This window comes from Sipha flava, unplaced genomic scaffold, assembly GCF_003268045.1.
Source record: "Sipha flava isolate LNK unplaced genomic scaffold, YSA_version1 32_pilon_pilon, whole genome shotgun sequence".
In the NCBI taxonomy this organism is placed as follows: domain Eukaryota; kingdom Metazoa; phylum Arthropoda; class Insecta; order Hemiptera; family Aphididae; genus Sipha; species Sipha flava.
Window position 1 is genome coordinate 2829542 of NW_020273018.1, and position 22446 is coordinate 2851987.

At 27.2% G+C, this 22446-nt stretch overlaps 1 protein-coding gene across 1 annotated transcript; it reads right to left on the reverse strand.

The window, feature by feature from the left end:
• Window positions 1-827: 827 nt before the first annotated feature.
• Window positions 828-19072, reverse strand: LOC112686925 (putative sodium-coupled neutral amino acid transporter 11). The gene is made up of 9 exons (XM_025559420.1): window positions 18947-19072; window positions 14349-14436; window positions 10147-10356; window positions 4441-4693; window positions 4252-4337; window positions 3025-3186; window positions 2685-2947; window positions 1648-1731; window positions 828-1175 (listed from the first exon to the last, which is right to left on the reverse strand). The coding sequence occupies exons 1-9, from the start codon at window positions 19070-19072 to the stop codon at window positions 984-986; spliced, it is 1464 nt and encodes a 487-aa protein (XP_025415205.1). The 3' UTR covers window positions 828-983.
• Between the last annotated feature and the right edge of the window lie 3374 nt (window positions 19073-22446).

Sequence of the window (22446 nt, forward strand, 5' to 3'; positions counted from 1 at the left end):
ATATTGTAATTTTTATAATTTTATATGGTATGCGGGAAAGGGTGAACCCATTAACTTAAAAAATCAACAATTATAATTATTTTTATAAATAATATTAAATATTATAATAAAGAGGGTAGGTCTAAATAATTTTCCCAAATCAAAAAATAATACCAATCCGTCCCTATACACAGCTCTCTGTTCACAAAATGTGATGCGTTTAATTATTATTGAAGTGTAGATATAATATTTCTAATATTGATAATATTAGTGTATAATATTAGAAATATTAAATCTACATAATATCGAATATTGTTGAACATAAAAGCGGTATTAAAATTCTAGTTTAAAAATTAAATACGATAAAATAAAATAAGAATTTCGTATTATATGGTAAACACTTTAGAAAGTTATAATATTATCAATAATTATTTTTGTACAAAATTTTTATTTTATTTTATCGTATTTAATTTTTAAACTAGAATTTTAATACCGCTTTTATGTTCAACAATATTCGATATTATTTTGGATAATAGGTATTAGTTTTTGAAATAAGTATTTGTGGGTTTTAACAATGAACCCAAAGATAAAGTGTCCATTTCGAATTTAAAATTGGGATTATTCCTTTTACAATACGAAGTTCAAGTTACCATTAAACTATAAAAAATATAATTAAACGTTTGCATCATATCTTTAAATTTGCAATATACATAGTTTTAAATATTAATATTTTAAATACATAATAATTGCATTATAATTGTTGTTAACAATTTGTCAATGCAGACTGTTGCCAAAACTAATTAGGTAATAAATACACTATACATTATTATATTGGAATCATAAACAAATTTGTATTTTGCATGTTCAATATTTTATATAATTTATATCAATTATTTATGTTATTGTATAGTTTTTTCTGTTGACACTAAAAATATGTCGACAAATACTATAGAGATCTTAAATATATAATAAAATAATTTAAAAGTTATTCATGTTTTTAGCTTTTAAATTAAATTGTAACTTAATGATGTCACAGGTTGAAAATTATGATGTGTTTCATTTATGTTGCAGTGGTCCATCATGCTGTCATTTTCACAAGAATCTGTGGTAGTCGAAGTTAATATCTCAATCGTAACCAATGTTAGGCCAGAAACTGCTATAATCATTCCAAACAAGGCCAAAAAAAATGCAGGTATCTAAAATTAACATAAATGTAACATATTAAACGTATTTTATCATTAAAATAAGAGTTATTTATACTAAAAACAGAAGTATATATTTCTCAATGTTAAAAATAATAATCGATATTCATACATATTTAAATCTATCTAATATATTGTAAATGTAATTTATTTTTATTTTTGAAATATCATAGCTAAATAAGAAAAAATATTATAGATGTTGTTATTAAATGAAAAACCATTTTTGTGAATGTTTAAGAAAATTAAACAATAATTATTATCCTATGTGTATAATCAAATTTAAAAAACTGTATAGTAGATTAATATTAACATATTGACAAACAGTTACAAAAAAACTGTGCTAAGTTAAAATGTTGTTAAAATTTTTATTTTAATTAACTATTGAAGAAATTAAAAATGGATTGCAAAAATAAGTATATCTATTAAATAATTAGCTCATTGAATTTATAAAAACACCATTTATTACCTTTTTTTTCCATGAATCATTGGAGATTTTAATATAAATAGCGGCTGGTAAAACAAATGCTAGTGGAATTGCTGCCATTACTCCCTAAAATATATAATATTCATTATTACAATATAATAACGTGGACGTTTATAACTATTATATATGTGTTTGATAAAACAACAGCATTAACAATTATGCAGCTTAATTAAATACAAATATTTATTTAATCTATAGAAGTAGCCAGTAATATATATCTTAAATAGAATATGTATATATTCTGTAATATATAATACATGGTTAGCTAAAAACAGAAAGGAACGAAGACCTCAAATCTGACTGCAAAACCAACCATAAGGATGAATACAAGAAGATATATATATTTAAATATATTTAACTTACTTATTAACTAATTCATGTAACTATAATAACAATTGATGAAATCTATAAGTATGATGACAAAACACTAAACTTATTTATTGCTGTGTTACAAGTTTCAACTTCTAACTTACAAATCATCCTTATTTACAAAAAAATGATAACAATTATTTGATTAATTTAATTATAGTGGGTTATAGTTGTAGCCAATTTATTATAAGTAACAAAGATAAATATTTATATTAATATAGAGTTTTTAATAACTTTCATTAAGATTAAAATAGGGAAAAAAAATATTCAATTATAATCCCACTTCATCTTTAACCTCACAAACTTCATTGTAAAAAATACTGTAGTACCAATAACATTCTTTAACTAGAGATTATTTAAAGGATTGAGGGAAAAAAATGAGATAGATTACATTTTCCTTCTTCTCTCCTTCTTCTTATAATAGGTTGTAGGTATATCAAATGTGAGTTTTAACAAAAATAAACATTTTTTAATTAATTACAAATTGAACTAACTTAAGGAAAATTAACAAAAAAAATTCAATATTAAATTGTAACATTAAATGATTACATTCATTAAAATATTCAGAAATGATTAAAATTAACTATAAATTACTTATTATGAGATTTATACGTAAATTATATATCAAATATTATTCAATAGGTACTTACATTTATTTCTAAGGCGATACCAAGACATCTAGTGGATATAGATATTAAGTAAGTTGCTACTAGGATCGATATAGTTATGATAGCATGTCTTTTTTTTGACATCGGATTGAGTATAGGGTTAGTGTCACCCCTGAGGGTCTGATCGACAACAGCTTTAATTACCATACACTCCAATGGAAATGTAAGCAATGTTATTAATGAGAACAGTAACCTTGATATGTTAATCAAATCGTCATTCCAGCAATAATTTTCCAATAAATCACCTAAGTTCAAAAATTATAAAATGTCATTATCAATAGGTTATTAGTAAATATTCCACAAAAAAAAAAACCATATTTGCCTTGAGTAAGATCACCAAATGTAGCATATCCGACTAGTCCAAAAGCAACCATTAGTAAAAATGATATAGTAACTGCAAAATGAGTTACATAGTTCCAAATAGTTTGACTAGCTCCTTCAATAGAATCATACAATAGAAACACGTTGTGATGACACATAAAACCTAAATAAATAAAATTATAAAATTAATTTTACTGATATTTTTTAAAATAGAATAAGAATATGCTAAAACATAAAATACAATTATTAATTGTAGACAAATAAATACATACTTACTAAATAATAAGTATTTATATTGATAAAATAAATATGTTGTCTATAATTTATAGAATAATTAATTTTTAATATACAAAATATGTTATATGAATTAAGTTGTAGATTCTGAGAATTTATGGCATCACAAACATTTTTAATATAGTATTTTATTCTGTCTTCACTTTTTTTAAACTTTAATTCTTTATTACTATCATTGATTAAATATACATGTTTATTATTAAATCAATGTTACTACCAAATTTATACAAATAATCCAATTGTACGTAACAGTAATAATAATATTGTACGTATAGTAAATGTAATCATGTGATCGATCATTTACTCAAATTTCAAATCAGATTCTGTACCCAACACATATATTTACCACTATTCAATTCAAAAATCAAAGCAACCAATTTTTTAAGGTACTGAGTAAAAACTAATACTAACATTAACACCAACTTTCAATAGTAATATTTATAATTAATTAGTATTTTAAATTAATAATTGAATTACACATGTTAACTATAAAACTCACGCTCTTCAGTTAGTATACATATATTCATTAGATTCATAAAATTTATTATAATTGAAATTCCAAAAAAAATTTCTTTGAATATCTTAAGGCTCATTAATTAAGAGGATTTTGAATACCATCTATAGTATATTTATACAATATTTGAAAACGACATTCTAGATACGTATATCACTCATTTTTTTTTTATATATAATAAGTTCGTCATCGTAAAAATAAATGGTCATATTTCATAACTTAGGTTTCAAGCATGTATAGATTTACAATGATTTTTTTTTCTTTCATTACTTTTTTGAACAAAATAACTATACAAATAATTGTATGCTGTTCCCATTGCCCATTATTTTTAACATTGTTTTCATAATCAGTCGATAACTTTGACTGTTAAATACTATTAATAACGGTTTTCGGTTAATGATAAAAACAAGAAAATTTTACCAAATGACATTATTCCAATAGCTTGAATCATACCAGGACGAGCAAAATCCCAGGTGTGTATGTCTCCAACTTCGGATGCTGTGGACCTGGGAAAATTGTAAGACAAAGCAAAAGATTTTTGAAATTTAATAACAATGTACATGTATTTGGTAAGTGTACCTACTGATAAAAGTTATTGTGTCTGCTTACATGGCATCGTGTAGAGATTTATATCTGACGACAATTGCTACAAAAATCACCAGTACCATGATAAATGACACTACAGATGCTTTGGCTAGTCTTGCAACGTTCCTTAACATGCATAAAGGGGTTGTAATAAAAATTGTAGCCATTGCTATGACAAAATACCGCTGGGCAAATATAGAGTCATGAGGCAACGAAAACAAACTAATTAAGACTTTGGTTGCAGTGTCCCCAACGATTATATTATAACTTATCATCGCTGAAAAAAAAAATGTTAAAAAAATTAATCGTATGTAAATATATGTATTGATGATAAATCAATAAATTCATACGTTAAATAGTAAACACTTTTATTCATTAATTAAATAATTATATTATGTTATAATTATTTTATACCAAATAAAATAATTCAAAATATTTCAATTAAAGTACAAACTGTTAAATAATAATTATTTTACACGCAAACAACAACCATAATATGTGTACTAAAATATTATCAAAATCCCGTTTAGTCGCCGTATTATATAATAGTTTATTTGAAGAAATTATACACTCATTTTATAAGAATGATCCAAATATTTTTTTAAAATATAAAATATTTTTCAATGTTGTCTTCTTAAAAAGACTAGATTATTTAAATATGGAGTATATTATAAAATCCGAAATTCGTCAAAACTAGTTTTAATAAATCATTAATAGTTTTCACAAATCAACTTCGTCAAAACTGATACTAACTAGTTAGAACTTTCAGTGTTGATATCACAGTTAAAAACTTAATTACATCAAAGCTAGTTAGGTTAGAATATAAGAATTAGGCTCTAAAGTTGATCAGAACATCAAAACTGATACTAATTTTAAAATACTCGTACAATTTTGTAACAAAAGTAAATTTGAAAGAAGTATAATTTTTTTTTGTATTGATAAAGCAAACTATGGTGGCATTTGGAGTTACATAAAACATTTTTTTTTACCTAGGATTGTCCCATATTACTTTTTCAAGTCCACTTTATAAAACCTTGTCTTAATCCCGTCGAAGCTTTAGGTGCGACTGCGTGACGAGTAATATTGCCTGAAACCTGACCGGTAGTAATAAAACAACTCTGTGCAACAATTAAATTTAGACCTGAATAATTTTATTGATTACTGCCGATTTCCTTATTCTACATTATTTATTGGAAGAAAAAGTGAAAATAGACGATTCAGCAATAAATAAGTGTATTAAAAATTCATTCTTCAAGTCAACATCTTGAAAACGAATCAGAATGTTAACACATAGATATGTACAACAGTCGGAAATTCTTTGTCCGATCGAATCGTCATGTAAATTTCCTGTTTTTTCAAATTTCCACGAGCTTCTATTCTAATTTAATTTATGTTTGGATTGACTGAAAGAGATTAAATATTCATACCTGAAAAGTATTTAAAAACATTTTTAATAACAAAGTATTATTAAATGTATGAAATAATTTAATAAAAAAATAAAAAAAATAAAGATCATATCTACCTGTAGTTTTCTGAGCAATCATCACTTTACACCCAATAATCGTAAGTTATCAAAATCATCCTCAATTTTAATCTTATCAATGACGTAATCGGACAGATTTGATGTTGTGACACAACTCTTGGGTTAACACCAAACATGGTTTTATAAAAAGTCATATTTATTTCTGCATGGTGTGCTCTCTTCTTTAAAAATTTGATAAACTTTAAGCCAATGGACCAATTACTTGATTTTTTTTATCCGTCAATCTTGAGTTGAGCATTCGTTCCACATCTTGGTGCGTTCTACTGAGCCTTGGCTTTGCGAATGCTATGGTTTTCCGTGCACTATTCTTAACTCTGTCCAAAGTGTTTTCAGATCAATGATCACGCTGTAAACATCTGTTAACTGTTCTATCGTAGTCTGAATGTGAAATAATCGATATATCAAAGGTCAGAAAATGTCTAGTTTGGCTTGCAACTTCTTGTGCAGGCTTAGTCTGCAAAAGGTGAAACTGAACGAATTTTATCATGTTATCTTGATAATTTATTACAAACTTATATTATTTAATATATTGCAGTTGCATTCCTATGAGATTGATTTGACATATACTGTTGAATTCATAGTGCAAAATACTTATATTAGACAATGCATTCAATAGGAGGCCTTTCATCAATACAAACTTAAAAATAATTTACAGTTCATTACCTACAGCTCATGTTCCTGTTATAATGATAACATATTATAATGTTAGACAAATAATTTATATTTTCAAAAATACATGAATGTATCTATATGTAAATGTCCCCCTCGTTCCCCCCTCAAATACGCTCTTGGTTCTGGTTAAAACTAGTTTTGACAAATTTCGAGTTTTAAATGTTATATATTATGTACATATTTTTTTTTTACAGACTAATCTAAACTTTAAATGATGCAATTATGTAAGTTATTTAGGTACAGCTGGGTTTAGGTATACTTATGTTATGATTGATCAAGTGATCATTGAGATGTTAAATTAAAATTTTTATTTATGGTTTTTTAGAAATATTATATAAAAAAAGGTAAAAAGTTATTTTTTGAAATGAGTTCAGCATCATTAATTATTATCATTTATTGGTTTTTATAACTTTATCAACTACAGTTCTTTGAAAAAAATATTTCATGTATTTTACAACAATAAAGTTACATTTGTACAAACATACAACTACAAAACCATACATACTATTTGAATTTTAAAAGTACGAAATTTGCAATATTTACACAGGTTTTACTCAAAGTTGTTAAACATTGACAGATCTGAGTAGTACATTGAAATATTGAATAATATCATATAGGAGCAAACGCAGAAAAAAATTTCCGGGGAGTTTTGAAAAAATATAAAATATAAATTATTAATAAATATCATACTTTATTATTCATTATATAATATATATATATTTTATTTGCGTAATCTCCTGGGAAACATTGAAATAACAATTCATTTTATAGGTTCAATTTTTTTTTTTTTTTTTGGAGGGGATTTAAATTCCTTTCGCCTGCGTTGGCGTCTGATATCAGATCTTCGAGTTCTTGACCATTGGAAAAATAATTCGTATGTATATAATTATTTGTTCAATCAATATTAATACATACACAAATACTTATTCTGATATAATAAAACTGTTTTAAGAGTATTATTGATGAGTGTTTTTTCTCCGTGAGGAAAAATTGCGGAGAAGTCACTCGCTAATAATCTGTGGGTTCCCATACATATTCGTTATAATACATCACTTATACTTATTGCTTTTACCTAATTTTTACAAATCGTATAATTAAAAAAAAATGCATATAGTTGTTGACAACAAAAATGTCAAAACTTAACAGATACAAAATAATATAATATAATAATATTGTATGAATATTTAATATACATATTAATAAATAGTACAGTGAATATCAATTAATAGTTGTATTACTGTTTCGACAAACAAAATATTTATTAGTAATTATCGATAAGTTTAAATTATTATATAATTATTATCTAAAGGTTTTGACACTGATTTTTTCGTTGTTCAATATTATATTTTTTTTAATTATTACTATTATTATTATCTCCACAGTTATACCTATTAAATAAAAGACTATTATAATTTATGGCAGTTACGGAAAAATTTCGCGTTGCACAGCTGAATTTATCGGACGCCAAATTGTTTCCTTTGACCTACCTATCAAAAGACAAATACGGCAAAAAAATGTTTTAAGAGACGTCTGATATTTTAATGTTACATTTTTAAATATGTATATGACTGCATATGTGTAAGTACAAGTGCTCTACATGCTCTACATTATTGAATCTTCGACTTGGTCCAGTTCAATAATTTTTAGGAGTAGTTCGGTCCAGTCCTCAAATCAAATGCATTATTTTCAGTCGGCCCGGTTTCAAAAAAAAAAAAAAATGAAAATCAGTGGGAACCGATGTCAGTCCAGTCCCAATCATGGTATTTAAAATCTAAATACAGATATTGTTATGTAAACAAGTAAAACGAAAAAAACCTACAACTTTGGTAAATATTTATTTATTAAGTCGGGTAGTACGGTCCAGTGTAATACTAAACGCATCATATGATACGGTCTGGGCTAATACAGACTGAACCTTACGGACCGGTCCATAAACAGTCCAAAATGTTTTAAGATCGGACCGACAGTCTGGTTTACGGTCTACTTTATAGAATGTTATTTAATTATTGGTTTGGTCCAATTTTGGTCTTTAATTAACATTTAATTGTGGTCCGGTCCGACTTCGGTCCCTTGGCAAAATTTGAAGTCCGGTCTGATCCTTAAAATAACGGACCTTGCCGAGCACTAGTAAGAACATATTATATAAGTAAAAACTTATTAGTTCTAACTTAATGGCACACAAACATGGACTGTAATGTAAATGTTAATTATCTTTAGATTTCATCTAACAAATTTTTCGTTAAAAAACTTATCTTATTGTTTTAATGATTGGTGCGACTCATTAAGAAATAAGGTGTGAATGATTTTAGGAAAGAAATGTATAGTGTTCATATTACGAGTATGCATAATATTATTTTCATACAGATACATAAATCAAATTGATTAAACCTGAACAATTAGCGTACCGTTATTTAGTAAACCTGGATATTAGACAAATATCCCCAAATCAGAACTGCCAAAGTGAAACCTACATTATGGATGACAATGAGATTTATATTTTACAAAGGGAATTTGGTACCTAGAACAATGGTTCCCAAAATTGTTTGGTTCATGCATCCCAAAATAAAAAAAAAAATTAATCGTGCCTCCCATGAATAAAAATAAAACAACATTTTTTTACAATTTTAATAAAAGTAAATTACTATCAATTTAAACATAAATATATGATAATGTAATATGCAATATTTGCCTTGCGTCACCGCCAATAAATACTTATGCCTCTCTAGGAAGACGCGCGCCTCACAGTTTGGGAACCACTGTAGTATAGTAGGTATATTTAATCTTATTTATGAAGTACTCAGACTATGGACTTAATGAACCTAAATTAAGTGGAGAAAAAGTAAGTACTTTGAGAGAAGAGAGTAAACTACTAAATAGTGAATATCTTTTAAGTAAAACTAAATAAAATACGAGAGTTACAAATAGTTGTTTTTTCGAAGTATTATTTCATTGTAAACTTCGATAATTTAATTTTTTTGAACTTAATTGACTAACATAAGTAACTTTTGGACTTAAGATACGTCAATAAATATAATAAGAATTATGGTAATAATCTATCAGACGATAACAGATTATTTCATTAGTATAATTTAAATGACTAAAAACAAATTATTAATCTAGTAAAAATAACAATTTAACAATTATTTGAAAAGAACTTCAATATAATAACTAATTACAATAGTTTTAAATGTTGTATCTAAATATAAGATTAAACATTCATATGAAAATATAAATTACATTTTTAAATTGTACTCTGTCTTTGATTATAAATATAGTTTAAATATCTATATTGATAGTTTTTTATATTAATAAAACGTATGTATAATATCATTATTTGTATTAGATTAAATATTAATTTATTTCTGGAATTTTATGAGTCTATATATATTAAATTATTGGCTACTTTTATTTATCACACGACACAATTCATTAAGTAATTTTATAATTAAATTAATTTTTTTAATATTGTATAAATAGAAACTTTATTTTATCTAGGTATACATTTTTTAACTTACCTATAAAAGGATAAATAAACTGTAGAAAGGATAATACAACAAACCCAGGTCTGCCAAAAGCTGATTTCATTAGAGATTGGTATGAAAAAGAGCCACTTATGTGTGCACTTCTTAACATGAGAACCAAAGAATAATCGGTAATAATAGCAACTAATGCCAATAATATTACTCCCATTCCAACGCCGGATAAATTAAACGCATATGGTATACCTGAAACAGAATAATATGACTCATATAATAATCTTACATTATTAGCAGGGGCGATTTTATGGGTGGAGGCCGAGGGGAGCCCGGGTCCTCTCCGAAATGAAAAACACCATTATTAAAGATTGTTACTTTTAATATGAATATATCTTAATGCTGGAGGTTCCCGAAAATTTGTCACGACACTCAGAATGATGCTTATGCGATAATTTAAAATTTTATATTTTTAAAATATGCTTATTCTTTTAATAGAATATGTAGTGAATTTTAAGTGACTCTAATAAAAAATTTGTTTATTACAATGTAGTTTTTATACTTTTAAAAAATAATAAATCATTAAAAAAAATTGAGTTTCTTATTTCTCTGATGGTGTAAAGACAGTCGAGAAGTCTTATATTGTTAAAGTAATTTTTTCGTAATAGTGTGCTTCTTCCTTCCCTTCCACCCAAAAATCAAATACATAATCGGCCCCCTTTGGAATCAAAACCTATATACGTCACTGGTTATTAGACTAGTCAAAATTTAAAGTAAACAGTATTCTACTCAAGGACACACGTGTAATAATATAAAATATAATTTATAAGTAAGCTGATTCAATTTGATTTTTTTAATTTAATCAATAATACTTCTAAATACATTATATAATATATTTATTATCAAATATAATGTATTGCTCATACTTTTATTTATAATTATATTTATTTATTTGTTACGATTAGTATGTCACAGGGGCGTAATTTGTCTTACTTCTAGGGGGAGGGACTCAAATTTTTTCTTTAATTCATACTTAATATTTACAAGTAAAATTTTTGGTAATATTTAAATCAAGTGAATCTTTAATATTTGTAGTTTTTTTTTTCAATCTAATTCCGGTGTGACCGGGATTATTTACCCCCGTGAAATTTTACCGGGGGAGTAAACTTTCACTAGTGAATTTTTACCGGGGGAGTAAAGTTTCACTAGTGAATTTTTACCAGAGGAGTAAAATTTCTCTAGTGAATTTTTATCGGGAGAGTAAAATTTTATGCGGTAAAAATTCTTAATATTTCCTAATATATTATCCCTAATGAAATTTTTTTACTCCCCAGTAATTATTATCTGGTGAAATGTTACCCCTAGGTAAAATATTTACGGCTAAAATTTCACTAGAGAATACTTACTGGGGAGGAAAAGGGAGCAAAATTTCGCGATGGTATTTTCTATTTTTTTCTAATTGTTTTAATAATAATAATAAAAATACGTCCAGTCGTCAAGGTTAAGATAACATAGCAATAACTTTTTAAAATTTATTTTATATACGACTCCAATATACATAATATAAAGAATAATAGGTAATTTAAATTAAAAATAAAATTGCTGTTAAAAAAAAGTTTACGAAGAAATTCGTTATTATAAGTATCGATGTGATAACATCCAAGTTCTCATTTTCTATAACTGTTTATAAATTATCTAGAAATAAATTAAATTTTAATTAAATGTGATAATTAATAATTCATTGTTAAGAAATTATTTAAAATGTAATTCTTTGTATCGATGCATTTAAATTACTTTGATTGGTTGAGGTTTGAAAAACTATATTTACCAACATTTTGCAAACTTGACGTATATATTTTTCTCATACTCATATATAATTGTGATGATTAAGAGGCACTTGAATTAATTTTCCTCAGGCCCTAAAAATCCTTTTACATAAGTCGAATTATATACATTTGATTTTTAATATTATACATAAATAATCATTTATTATTATATATCTAATGTTAATTTGAGCATATTTTACAAGTTTTATGGGAATATTTAGGGCATATTTTGAGAGTTTTTTTAATGAATATATTAAACTTTAAAGAACTTAAGAATCCGCTGTATATAACAATAACTGAACAATTTACCTAACATATATTTTATTGTAACTTGTTTACACTATGATCATACTGTTAAAAACAGAAAACAAAAACTTTTCGTACAATCATTAGATACTGTTGTCCAAGTGATCATCAGTTTTATAAGACTATGTGTTGATGTATAGTAGGGATGGGCAAAATTTTTTAAACATCGATATTCGATATATCGCTACATCGATTTTTAAAATATCAATGTGTTCGATGTATCGGTGAAAAACTATCGATGTTTAAAAACATCGAAAAAAATGTTTTCCCTCTAGAGTTTCTGTTGCACACCTTATTATCTGTTCAGTGTACTATTTTCTTGATTAAATAATAAATTTAATAGTTAAAATACTATTGTTTAACACATATCTTTTAAAAACATATTAAATACTTATAATCAATACTTATAATGTCACATAGACATTAGAACTCGTAAGTTCATGCATTTACATGTTTTCTTTGCTACATCGGAAAATATGGTAATTGAGATAAAAATCCGTTCCATAACAATAGTAATAAAAATCTTAAGTTTAATAGAGCATGTTATTATAGCACATATTATTTTATGTAAATTTAGCGAAATCATTTTTTGTGGAAGTCAAAAAAAAATTAGATCAATAAATGTTTGAATTCATTCTTATTTACTTTTCCGAATTTGTTTATAAAATCTTAGTATTTCATCAATAATTTTATTTTTTAATGACATTAAATTTTATAAATTAAAAGGAGTAACACGAAAACAATGTTATTGCGCACCAATACCACTCTCCTCCTATTGCAATCTATCTATTTTCGTAACAAAGTGTGTTCATTAATTATGATTTTAATAAAATGTAACCGAAGAAAAAATATAACTTTTAAAAATAAAAATGGATAATTCTTATTATTTTAAAAAATCCTTTTAACGTTTTTAACGTTTTTTTTTTTTTATGCATAGTTAAGGATTTTTAATGCATATTTGATCAAATGTTAGTGAATTATCCTATTGCATGCTTATTTATGCATTTTTAAGTGCATGAACTTACGAGCCCTGATTATAACTGTATAGTGTATACTGTATAACGATTTTTGTATATTACTTACTAAAATAATACAAACAAAAAAAAAGATTCGAACATTACAAACATCGATGTTTAATAGATTAATCGAAAATAAATCATCGATGTTGAAACATTGATATATCGATCTAAACATCGATGTTTTTTTGCCCATCCTTAATGTATGGAGTGCTCGAGTATCGGGTACGGAGAGGGTTCCTACGAATACGGACTGTATACGTATTAAATACATATTATCTATATGAACACTTGGGTATGATCTGTTTGTAAGTAGACACAGTATCTGTTAAATTAACCTACGATTACGAGAATATTTTATACTTATTTTTTACATATCACAATACATTATATAATTACAAATATTTTTTCTTTGAATTTTCAACTTTTTTTCCACTTATTCAAATGTAATAATTAATAATACATATCACATATTTCTACTTGAACCACTATATATACTTAGATGTTTTGAGTATAAAATCGAAAAGAACACATTATTTGATAGCCTTCCTAACTCTATAAATGACCCAAAAATATTTCTTTAACCTTACTAGTTACCTTACCGAATAATGAATTGTATTATAATATACATTAATTATAGTTAATATATATTATAAACAATTATTGGAAATAATTGAAGCCAATTGGGATAAGATGGCTGTGTTTAAACGCACAGTCACAGATTTAAACTCGGTCACCGGTGGTTCGTTTTTCAGAAGTGATGAATAAAAGACCTTCTCAAAACAAATAACCTTCTCCACACCCTTCATTCAACTCAATGCATTAACATGCTTTGTGTTCAACCACCCAATTATTATTATTATATTATAAATTTTTATGTAGTTGAATAATAAATAATTTTCCTAGTGTTTGAAAATAACACAAAATGCTCGCGAATAATATCATGATAAATTTAAATGAATAAAAATAAAAATAAAATTTAGGTACAATTGTACTTAAGTAATGATTCAAAAAAAAAAAAAAAATTATAATATCTTTATATTATAAGATAAATGAAGAAACAAAATACAATAGTTTTTTTAAATATCAAACTTACCAATGACACCACTGCCAATAATTGAATTTATGTAATTGAAACTGGCAAACTTTGGACAGTTTTTGAGGTTGTCGACTCCATTCATTGCCTAGTAACAAAATATAAACACAATTATTAGAAAAACATATTCTAAAAAAACATTAAAATATAGATATATGAAAACGAACAATTATTTTATTTTTAATAATTTCAATTCAAATAAATAAAAATTAGTACAAACAAATTCAATTATTCATTCATATATTCTCGAATTGATAATAATCAAAAATTATTATGATAATCAAGTGTTCATTTATTTATTTCAACCAGAAGGCTTGTTATGATCATCAAAAAAATGAATGATTTTTTTATAGAAATGTTCGTCTAGTTGATACTTTCCATAGTCATTTTCTGAATTTTTCAAGTACGAGTATGTTCCTTATAATTGAAAAACACTAACGAAAAATTACAAATATCGGCCACACTTAAAAAATTCCTGATTTCGACAAAATATAATTTTTTCCCCGTCATAGTTAAAAAAAAAATAATCTTAGAAACTTGACATTTTTGAAATTAACTTATTTTCTTAAATGTCTTCTACTATTTATACTTTAAATTTTTTTCAATATTAAATTTTAAATTGATTATAGTTCGAAATAATTTCTTATTTTTGGTTTTAATATTCGAAAATAATATACATCACTCCGCAAGTTGGTCTTATTTCATTACAAATCTGTTGAAAGTTCTTAATTACCATTTTACTTATAAGCAAGTACAAAAAAAATTTTAGAACTATAATTCTAATATTTCCCTTAGGTACCTACATAAATAGTATTATTTATGAAATATTCCATCAACTTTTAATATAATATAAAGTTTTGATTATTATTTTAACTATGATATATAAATAATAATTTCTCCTTGTTTTTTTTAGTCTACACTGATGGTTCGTTTTCCCTCTTTTTACTGGCCATTGGGGCACATATGAAGGTGCAAGAAAGTTCTTAGCACCCTCATGTTCTAAATTAGTACCCCCAGTTTATTTTGAGGTAAAAATATTGTTTAAAGAGGATTATTTTGCGTTTGTAAGAATGAATAAACTCCAGTTTGCATTAGTAATGCACTAATGCCACGAACATTCAATATACATACATACGTTATGCATGTATGGATGCATTAGGAAGTATTTGTGTTTATGTTACCTATGCATGTGATACAGTAATGATGGTCAAGTTTATTCCTAGGATACCATTTAAAATTTTGAATCTGTTTACCGTCTACAAGTTTTATCACTTATTGATAAAAAATAGTGATGTGTGTAATAATATTTAATTATAATATAGAAAATTGCTACATTTATAATTAAATGGTATAACTAAAAAATGTTGTGCCAAGTATTTATAGGGGGCTTATGGGGAGCATTGTTCCCACGAATCACCTTGACGTGGATAATTTTAACACTCCCAAGTTTTATACTAAATGTGCGTCTATACTGCTGGCTATTCATTTATTATCCCTAATTTATATATTTCTTATTCTAGCAATCCTCCCTTTATATCCATACCTTTTTCTGCCAAGTGATATATCATAGTTGAAGCTCACACCAATTTCGACCCTCCCTCTAACAGTTTTCTAATCGTCTCCTACTCTACTGTCATGTATTCAGTCATTAATCAGTAATCCTTTAAATTTCTGTCTTTCTTCTCTTATACTCCGTATAAAAAGAATCTCTTTTCTTTTTCATCGAGCTGTCTTTATCATCAAATTCCTTTAGACTCCTAGTCATTCGGCAATTAAATCTCTGACAATCTGGCGAGATATACCTCAACCATTTCATTTCATTACCTTTCCCTTATAAAATGCCCTTTTCTGACTTCCCCCTAATCTTGCGTCAATATATCAATCGTCTCTGGTTCTCTTATTAGGACAAAATTCCGGCCAACTTTGCTACAAAATATTAAAATATCGATCCTGACATATTAAAAAAAAAACGTTGGTCAAAAATCTAAATTTATCTAGAATATGAATAATTAGAATAAATAGAACATGAATAATTCAGTTTAATCACTTTCGAGCGAGTCATTGTTTATTCCCTTCTCATTCCTATACACTTTCCTTAAATGATTCTCCTTTATATCCTAACATTCAGAAGAAACGACAAGTAGACTTTTTAATATTATTTTCACCTGTCTTTTCTTGTCCTCCAATCGTTCACTCCTCTTTAATTTTTTAAAATCTCATAATATACCTTTATATCTTCCTTCTATTTTTAATCCGAAACTATCATTAGCCAAATACTATAATTTATCCTTGAAACTGGTCTGACTATTTAAATCAATTTTAATTTTTCCTATCTAAAATTTTTATATATCTTAAATCTTAAAATTGTAAAACTAACTGTTGAAATAAATTGTAAAACTATAAAGTTGAAATAAATTATAGAACTATAAAGTTTAGGTAAAAAAAAAAAAAACCATTTTTTTTTTCATAATAAAATTCAGCACTGATTACTTTTTTCACTTTTTTTCTTTTAAAACAATTATATTCAATTCTATAAATTATTGTTGCTTAGAATACGAGCTAAAATGATTGAATAATTTTACATAATATTCGTTTACAACATAAAACGCGAGTACCGCACAACGCACTTTGCTATAGAACAATAAAAGTAAATAAACCAAATAGCACTAAATTAAGTCAATAGTTTTGTAAATACTTCAAAAGGCATTAATAATATTATATGGACTTAGTTTCAGAAGATTTAAAATTAAAATGAATCACTTTAAAAAATTAAATTAACATAATACAACTATTGTTATATTATTTAATCATAAGTTATTTCATTTTTAAAGAAGATAGGACTACTTTAATTATTTTTTTATATATTTAAGCATAAGCTATGAATTTATTTGAATACAATTGTAATTAGAAATATTTAAATTGTAATACTTATTGACGACAGTTGTTAATCACTAATATGAATTAAAAATTACAAATGCATGATTAAAACTAATTCTAACTTAATTTAATTTAATATTCAAATAAAAAGAGTAGAAAATTTAAGATTAGAACATTTATAATTAAATATTCTCAATTACAGAATACAGTTTCAATGATCATTGAACATATTCAAAACCCCATACCAAATTTCTAATAATAACAGTCATTTGTTGTATTTTCTTATTTACGCTCACTTTATCTACTATTAGAGATCCGCAACTCTATTAACTTATCGTTCTATGTATCAACTACTCTTAATATCAGCGAACTGTATTTTTCCTCGATTTTCTTCTTGAGTCATTTTATAAATGGTACCATTTCTAGTTACCTCTCATGTCCTCATGCTTTATTTTATCATTTATAGTTTCTCCAGCATCTACACATTATTATATTCTTATCTCCACTATAATTCATCGTGAATTCCGTTTTTATCAATTTCTGGACCCATTAAACCAACGTTAAAATAAATTAAACGCTGATGTAGAAAAACAACCGTCGTCGTGAGATGACTGATTCTTTTTTTACCTATTCTGAGGATAGCATTGTTGAAAAAAGTTTAGAACTTGTGCATTAAACCATACAGCATTACCGCCCTCACTACAGTCTTATACAATTAACCTTTAAATTGTATTGGAATCTTCATACCTCATAATAAATTATAAATGAAGAAAAAATATATGACTACAATAGTTTTTTTTATTTTTGCGAGAACAAAATTTAATATATAATATAATATTAAAAAATAATATGTAATTTAATATATATTATTAATATGCATACATTTATAGGCAATGATTCCATTTAAAAAACGATTCTGATCGAAGGTCAGCTTAATATAAATGTATACATTATATATCTTATCTTATAACTGTAAGCTAAACGAGAAATGTATCACGTAATAAAGGCGTTTTATGTACTTATATTAAAACTATGTCTTAAAAATAAAATTAGTTACTTATTTTATCTTAAAGTTAGTAAAATCTACACTCAAAAGATTAAAAAATATTATTTTAATAATTTTAAGAATACGTAAAAGTGAGATAAATTTTGCCTTATTTCAAACACCACACATTAATAAAATAAAAATTGACCAAATCAAGTTTTTAGTAATATATAAGATGGTGTGCATAGCATTTAAAGCCATAAAACATGAATCAACTTAATTGAATAAAAAAAATAATAAAAATGCTTGCTGAACACAATAAACTAATTTTTAGGAACGAAATAGAACCATTATTTGGTGAATTATACACATTACTTCAAATTAACGCATACGAGTACGAATGATTAATCCAAAGAGGTAACCTTATAAACCGGTAAACCGAATTCTCGAGTGATAATATAACAAATAAATAAAAATATTGTTATAAGTCGTTCATAAAATTAAAAGTTTTGTTAACATGTCTTGGATCTCATATGAATTACACAAATCAATACACCGTGACTTGTTAAGTGTCATCAGGGTAGGGAAATTTTACTAACGGCGAAACCTGCGCAATAACTTTAGCCTAGAACAAGTTTTCTAGACGCACTATGACTAGGATTCGTGTTGGTAACGTTATTTAAACGTTTTCTTTTAATATTAATTAATCGACGAATGGAAAACAGAACAATCGTACCTGTTGCTGTTGCTGTAGCTGCTGCTGGTGTTGCTGCTGGAGTATGTAGCTCCTCTCGTCCATGCCATTCATGGACGGTTTCACTAGGTACTCTTGGCTGGAGGTCGTCCGGTCGGTCGAGCACATGGTGCCAGCTGTTGCCCACCGTCTTGGAAAACTTCATAAATGACGCGCAACACCCGCTGGGCGATACTTCCACGAGACAGTGACTTGACGGCGACGATGACAACGACGACGACGACTACGAAGACAGCGAACGTGTGCAGAAGGATGTGCTTTGCTAACGTCGCCGGAGCTGCTGCCGAGGTGTACCGTGTGAGGAGTATTTTTCGTATGTACGTACGTCGTACTGCCGTTGCGTGCCACTCGGATACTGCGCGCGATTCCCGTTCGAACGTCGAACAGCGTGCGCATGATAATGTTCGGTGGGAGGGGGTACATTTGGTACGTACGGACGCACGTCGTTATTAATGTTATTATTATTGTTATTACCGTTTTGTTATCGTCTCCTGGTGATAATTATGTTTTATAATTATAATATATTACGCTGTAATGGTGTGTACCCGCTGTCGTGCACCTCGCTAAATGCTCATCGAACAACGCCCCGAGACTGCCGCGGAAGTTCCATTGTTGTTCGCAGTATAATTCTTTGTCTCGTTCGGGGCACTCGTTTCACGTGACACAGTGATGAACACCGCAGATGAAAATTTCTATCATCAACCGTGGTGACCAAGGTCGTAACCAAAGGGGGATTTAGGTTCAATCCCTCCTGAAATTTTTTCTTAAACTGGAATTTAACGATTTTAAAAGCAAATTACATTTATCATTTTAATATTTGCTACTCAAGAACCATGTTTATACTCTAAACCTCCACTCAAAAAATCATTTGCTGGCTATGGCCTTGGTGGTGATGGCAGTGCGGACAAGGATCCGGTTTATGGTCGCGGCCACCGTGGCCGTCGACACGGTGTATTATGACACTACGATGCTATTCGGTACACGCACTTCCATGACGTATACGACAATCGCGACAGGGTAAACATTTAACGGAACGGAAAAAGTTCATTTTCCTTTTCACATAAGCGGTACACAACACACGTATCAAATATTTATATTATGTTGTAACACGCGTCATGTGCACGCTCAAGCGTATAATATATTAGTTATACGACACTGCGTTTCTAATACACAATCTCGTTAGTAATTGTTTACTGTCATTTCACAATTTATGCTCATTGTTATTGTGATATGTATATAAATTAGGTTTTGTTATTATATGTTTTGTTAACCTTTTTAATTTGAACATTATTTTAAATTTCTGTGTTATTCAGATTATCTGTTTGTATGTCAGCGACAATTCAAAAGTCAGAATATATTTGAATTCTCAAAAACTCCACGTTAAAATTTAATATATAATATGCAGTATTATAATATAATCAGTATAGGATAAAATTCATTATGAAATATAAAGAAAATACCTACTTTATTCATAAGTGTGTTTGTCTTGTTATTGAATCATTGTATAATATTAATAAGATATGTTATAAACTAATCAAAAGGAAAAAAAACGTATAATTTTAATTTAATTTTTTTATTTGTATAAATCTTGAAATTTATAAAATTATAGATTTTCCGTTATACTAAAGATATTAAATACAATAGCTTAATTATAATCTTTGTCGTGCGTTAATCATATCTAATACAGTAATATGTTTCAAGAGTTCCTAAATACTCTCTTAAAATTCCTATAAAATTCCATTTTTCGTTCATAGCTGATACCTAAGCAGTTTCGTCACTAAAATAAACACAATTTAATACTTAAAATTGATTGTGATCTTCATATTTTTTATTCAAATGAAGGGACTAACTAGTTTAATAGTGAATGATAGTATTGATTATAGAATAAACTAGTCTATTTATGGGTGTCACTAAAGTCCACATTTTAGATTGGCAAAGTTTATTTTTAGAAAGTAAAAAAATAATTTTTGCATAGGTTTAATATAACAACTGGCTAACCCAGAGATTCCCAACCTTTTTACTTAACGGCACACTTGATGATTTTAAACATTTTCACGGCACACATAAATAAATAAATAATCATGAATATAAGTTCACCGACGCCGCTCCTACGAATATGGCGGTTGGCGGCGACAACTCGTGAGGTGCTGGGATTAAGTTGGCCAGTCGTAATTTTATATAATAAAATAAATAAGTCCTTGTTGTTGTTAAATGACAGGCCAAATAGCATCGCCTTACTATTAATGAGCAATTAAATAATACAAAAAAAGATAGGGGCGGACGCCCAAAGAGGGGAAAATATTAATAATAATAATAATAATGGTAATACAAAATATATAACTATAACAACAAAACGGGTACCGTATGGGCAATAATACAATTATGAATAATAATTAATACCAAAGTGCAATATTGGCAATAATACACATAATCGTATTATAATATAATAAAAGGCACGACCTGATCGGTTGACTACGACAAGACACCCGAGTTAACGTTGCCCTGTGGATCGACCTGACCACGACAGGCACCTGAGCTGAAGTTGCCTTCTAGATTACTCGAACTACAACGGAAACGTGCGCGCACGGCGAAAAAAAATGTCCACTCCGACAAACACGGCACTACGCAGTCACTTTTTCATGTGCCCACTGCGATTCCAGCGTATCGATCATAAATTAATTTCCGTTACCAAAAAACAGGAAAAATTCGTACAAAACTATGGCATGACAGCCGCAAGCCGGTCCTCTCTCCGCGATCACGCGCCTTTTTACGACAGCGGCATAAAACGCCCGCACAAAAACCAATTGCGACGCCGCAACGATCGAAAGCAGACAACCGGGCTGACTTCACCAACGGCCTTTGTTTGCCGTTGCTTTAGGCCGTATGTGACAGAGAGGGGAAAGCTGAACCGCTAGACAGTGTCTCCAGTTGAGCGGGTTATTATGAGTTGTCTCGGGCGATTCCGACGGGAACTTGACCGTGTTCGAACAATATACATAATTTCATAATAATATATTACCAGTGTTGGGAAAGATAACCAATAGTTTTATCTAGATTAAAGATAAAAATAATGACTGAAGGTTTATCTAAGATAAAGATAAAAGATAATCTTTCAGTTATCTAGATGAAATAAAAGGATAAAAGATAAAAGAGAATTATTTAAAATAACATTTAAGGTCTGACTCTTGGCTATATTTTTAAAATAACTCTTTTATTTAATGCCTTAAAGTTTTATGGAATATTCTTATTATTCTTAAAAGTAAATAGGTTAATAAATGATTAACAGATGTAGATTAATTTAAATTATTATTTATTATACCTACCTATATTTTAATATCTGTACAAGTAGTGATTACTAAGTGGCCTTACATTATTCATAATTTTTTAAGTAAATTTAATTTGGTTATATAGGTTAACATAAAAAAAAAAGTTTTATGAAGATAATATACTAGTATATAAGAATGTAACATTTGGTTGTACTA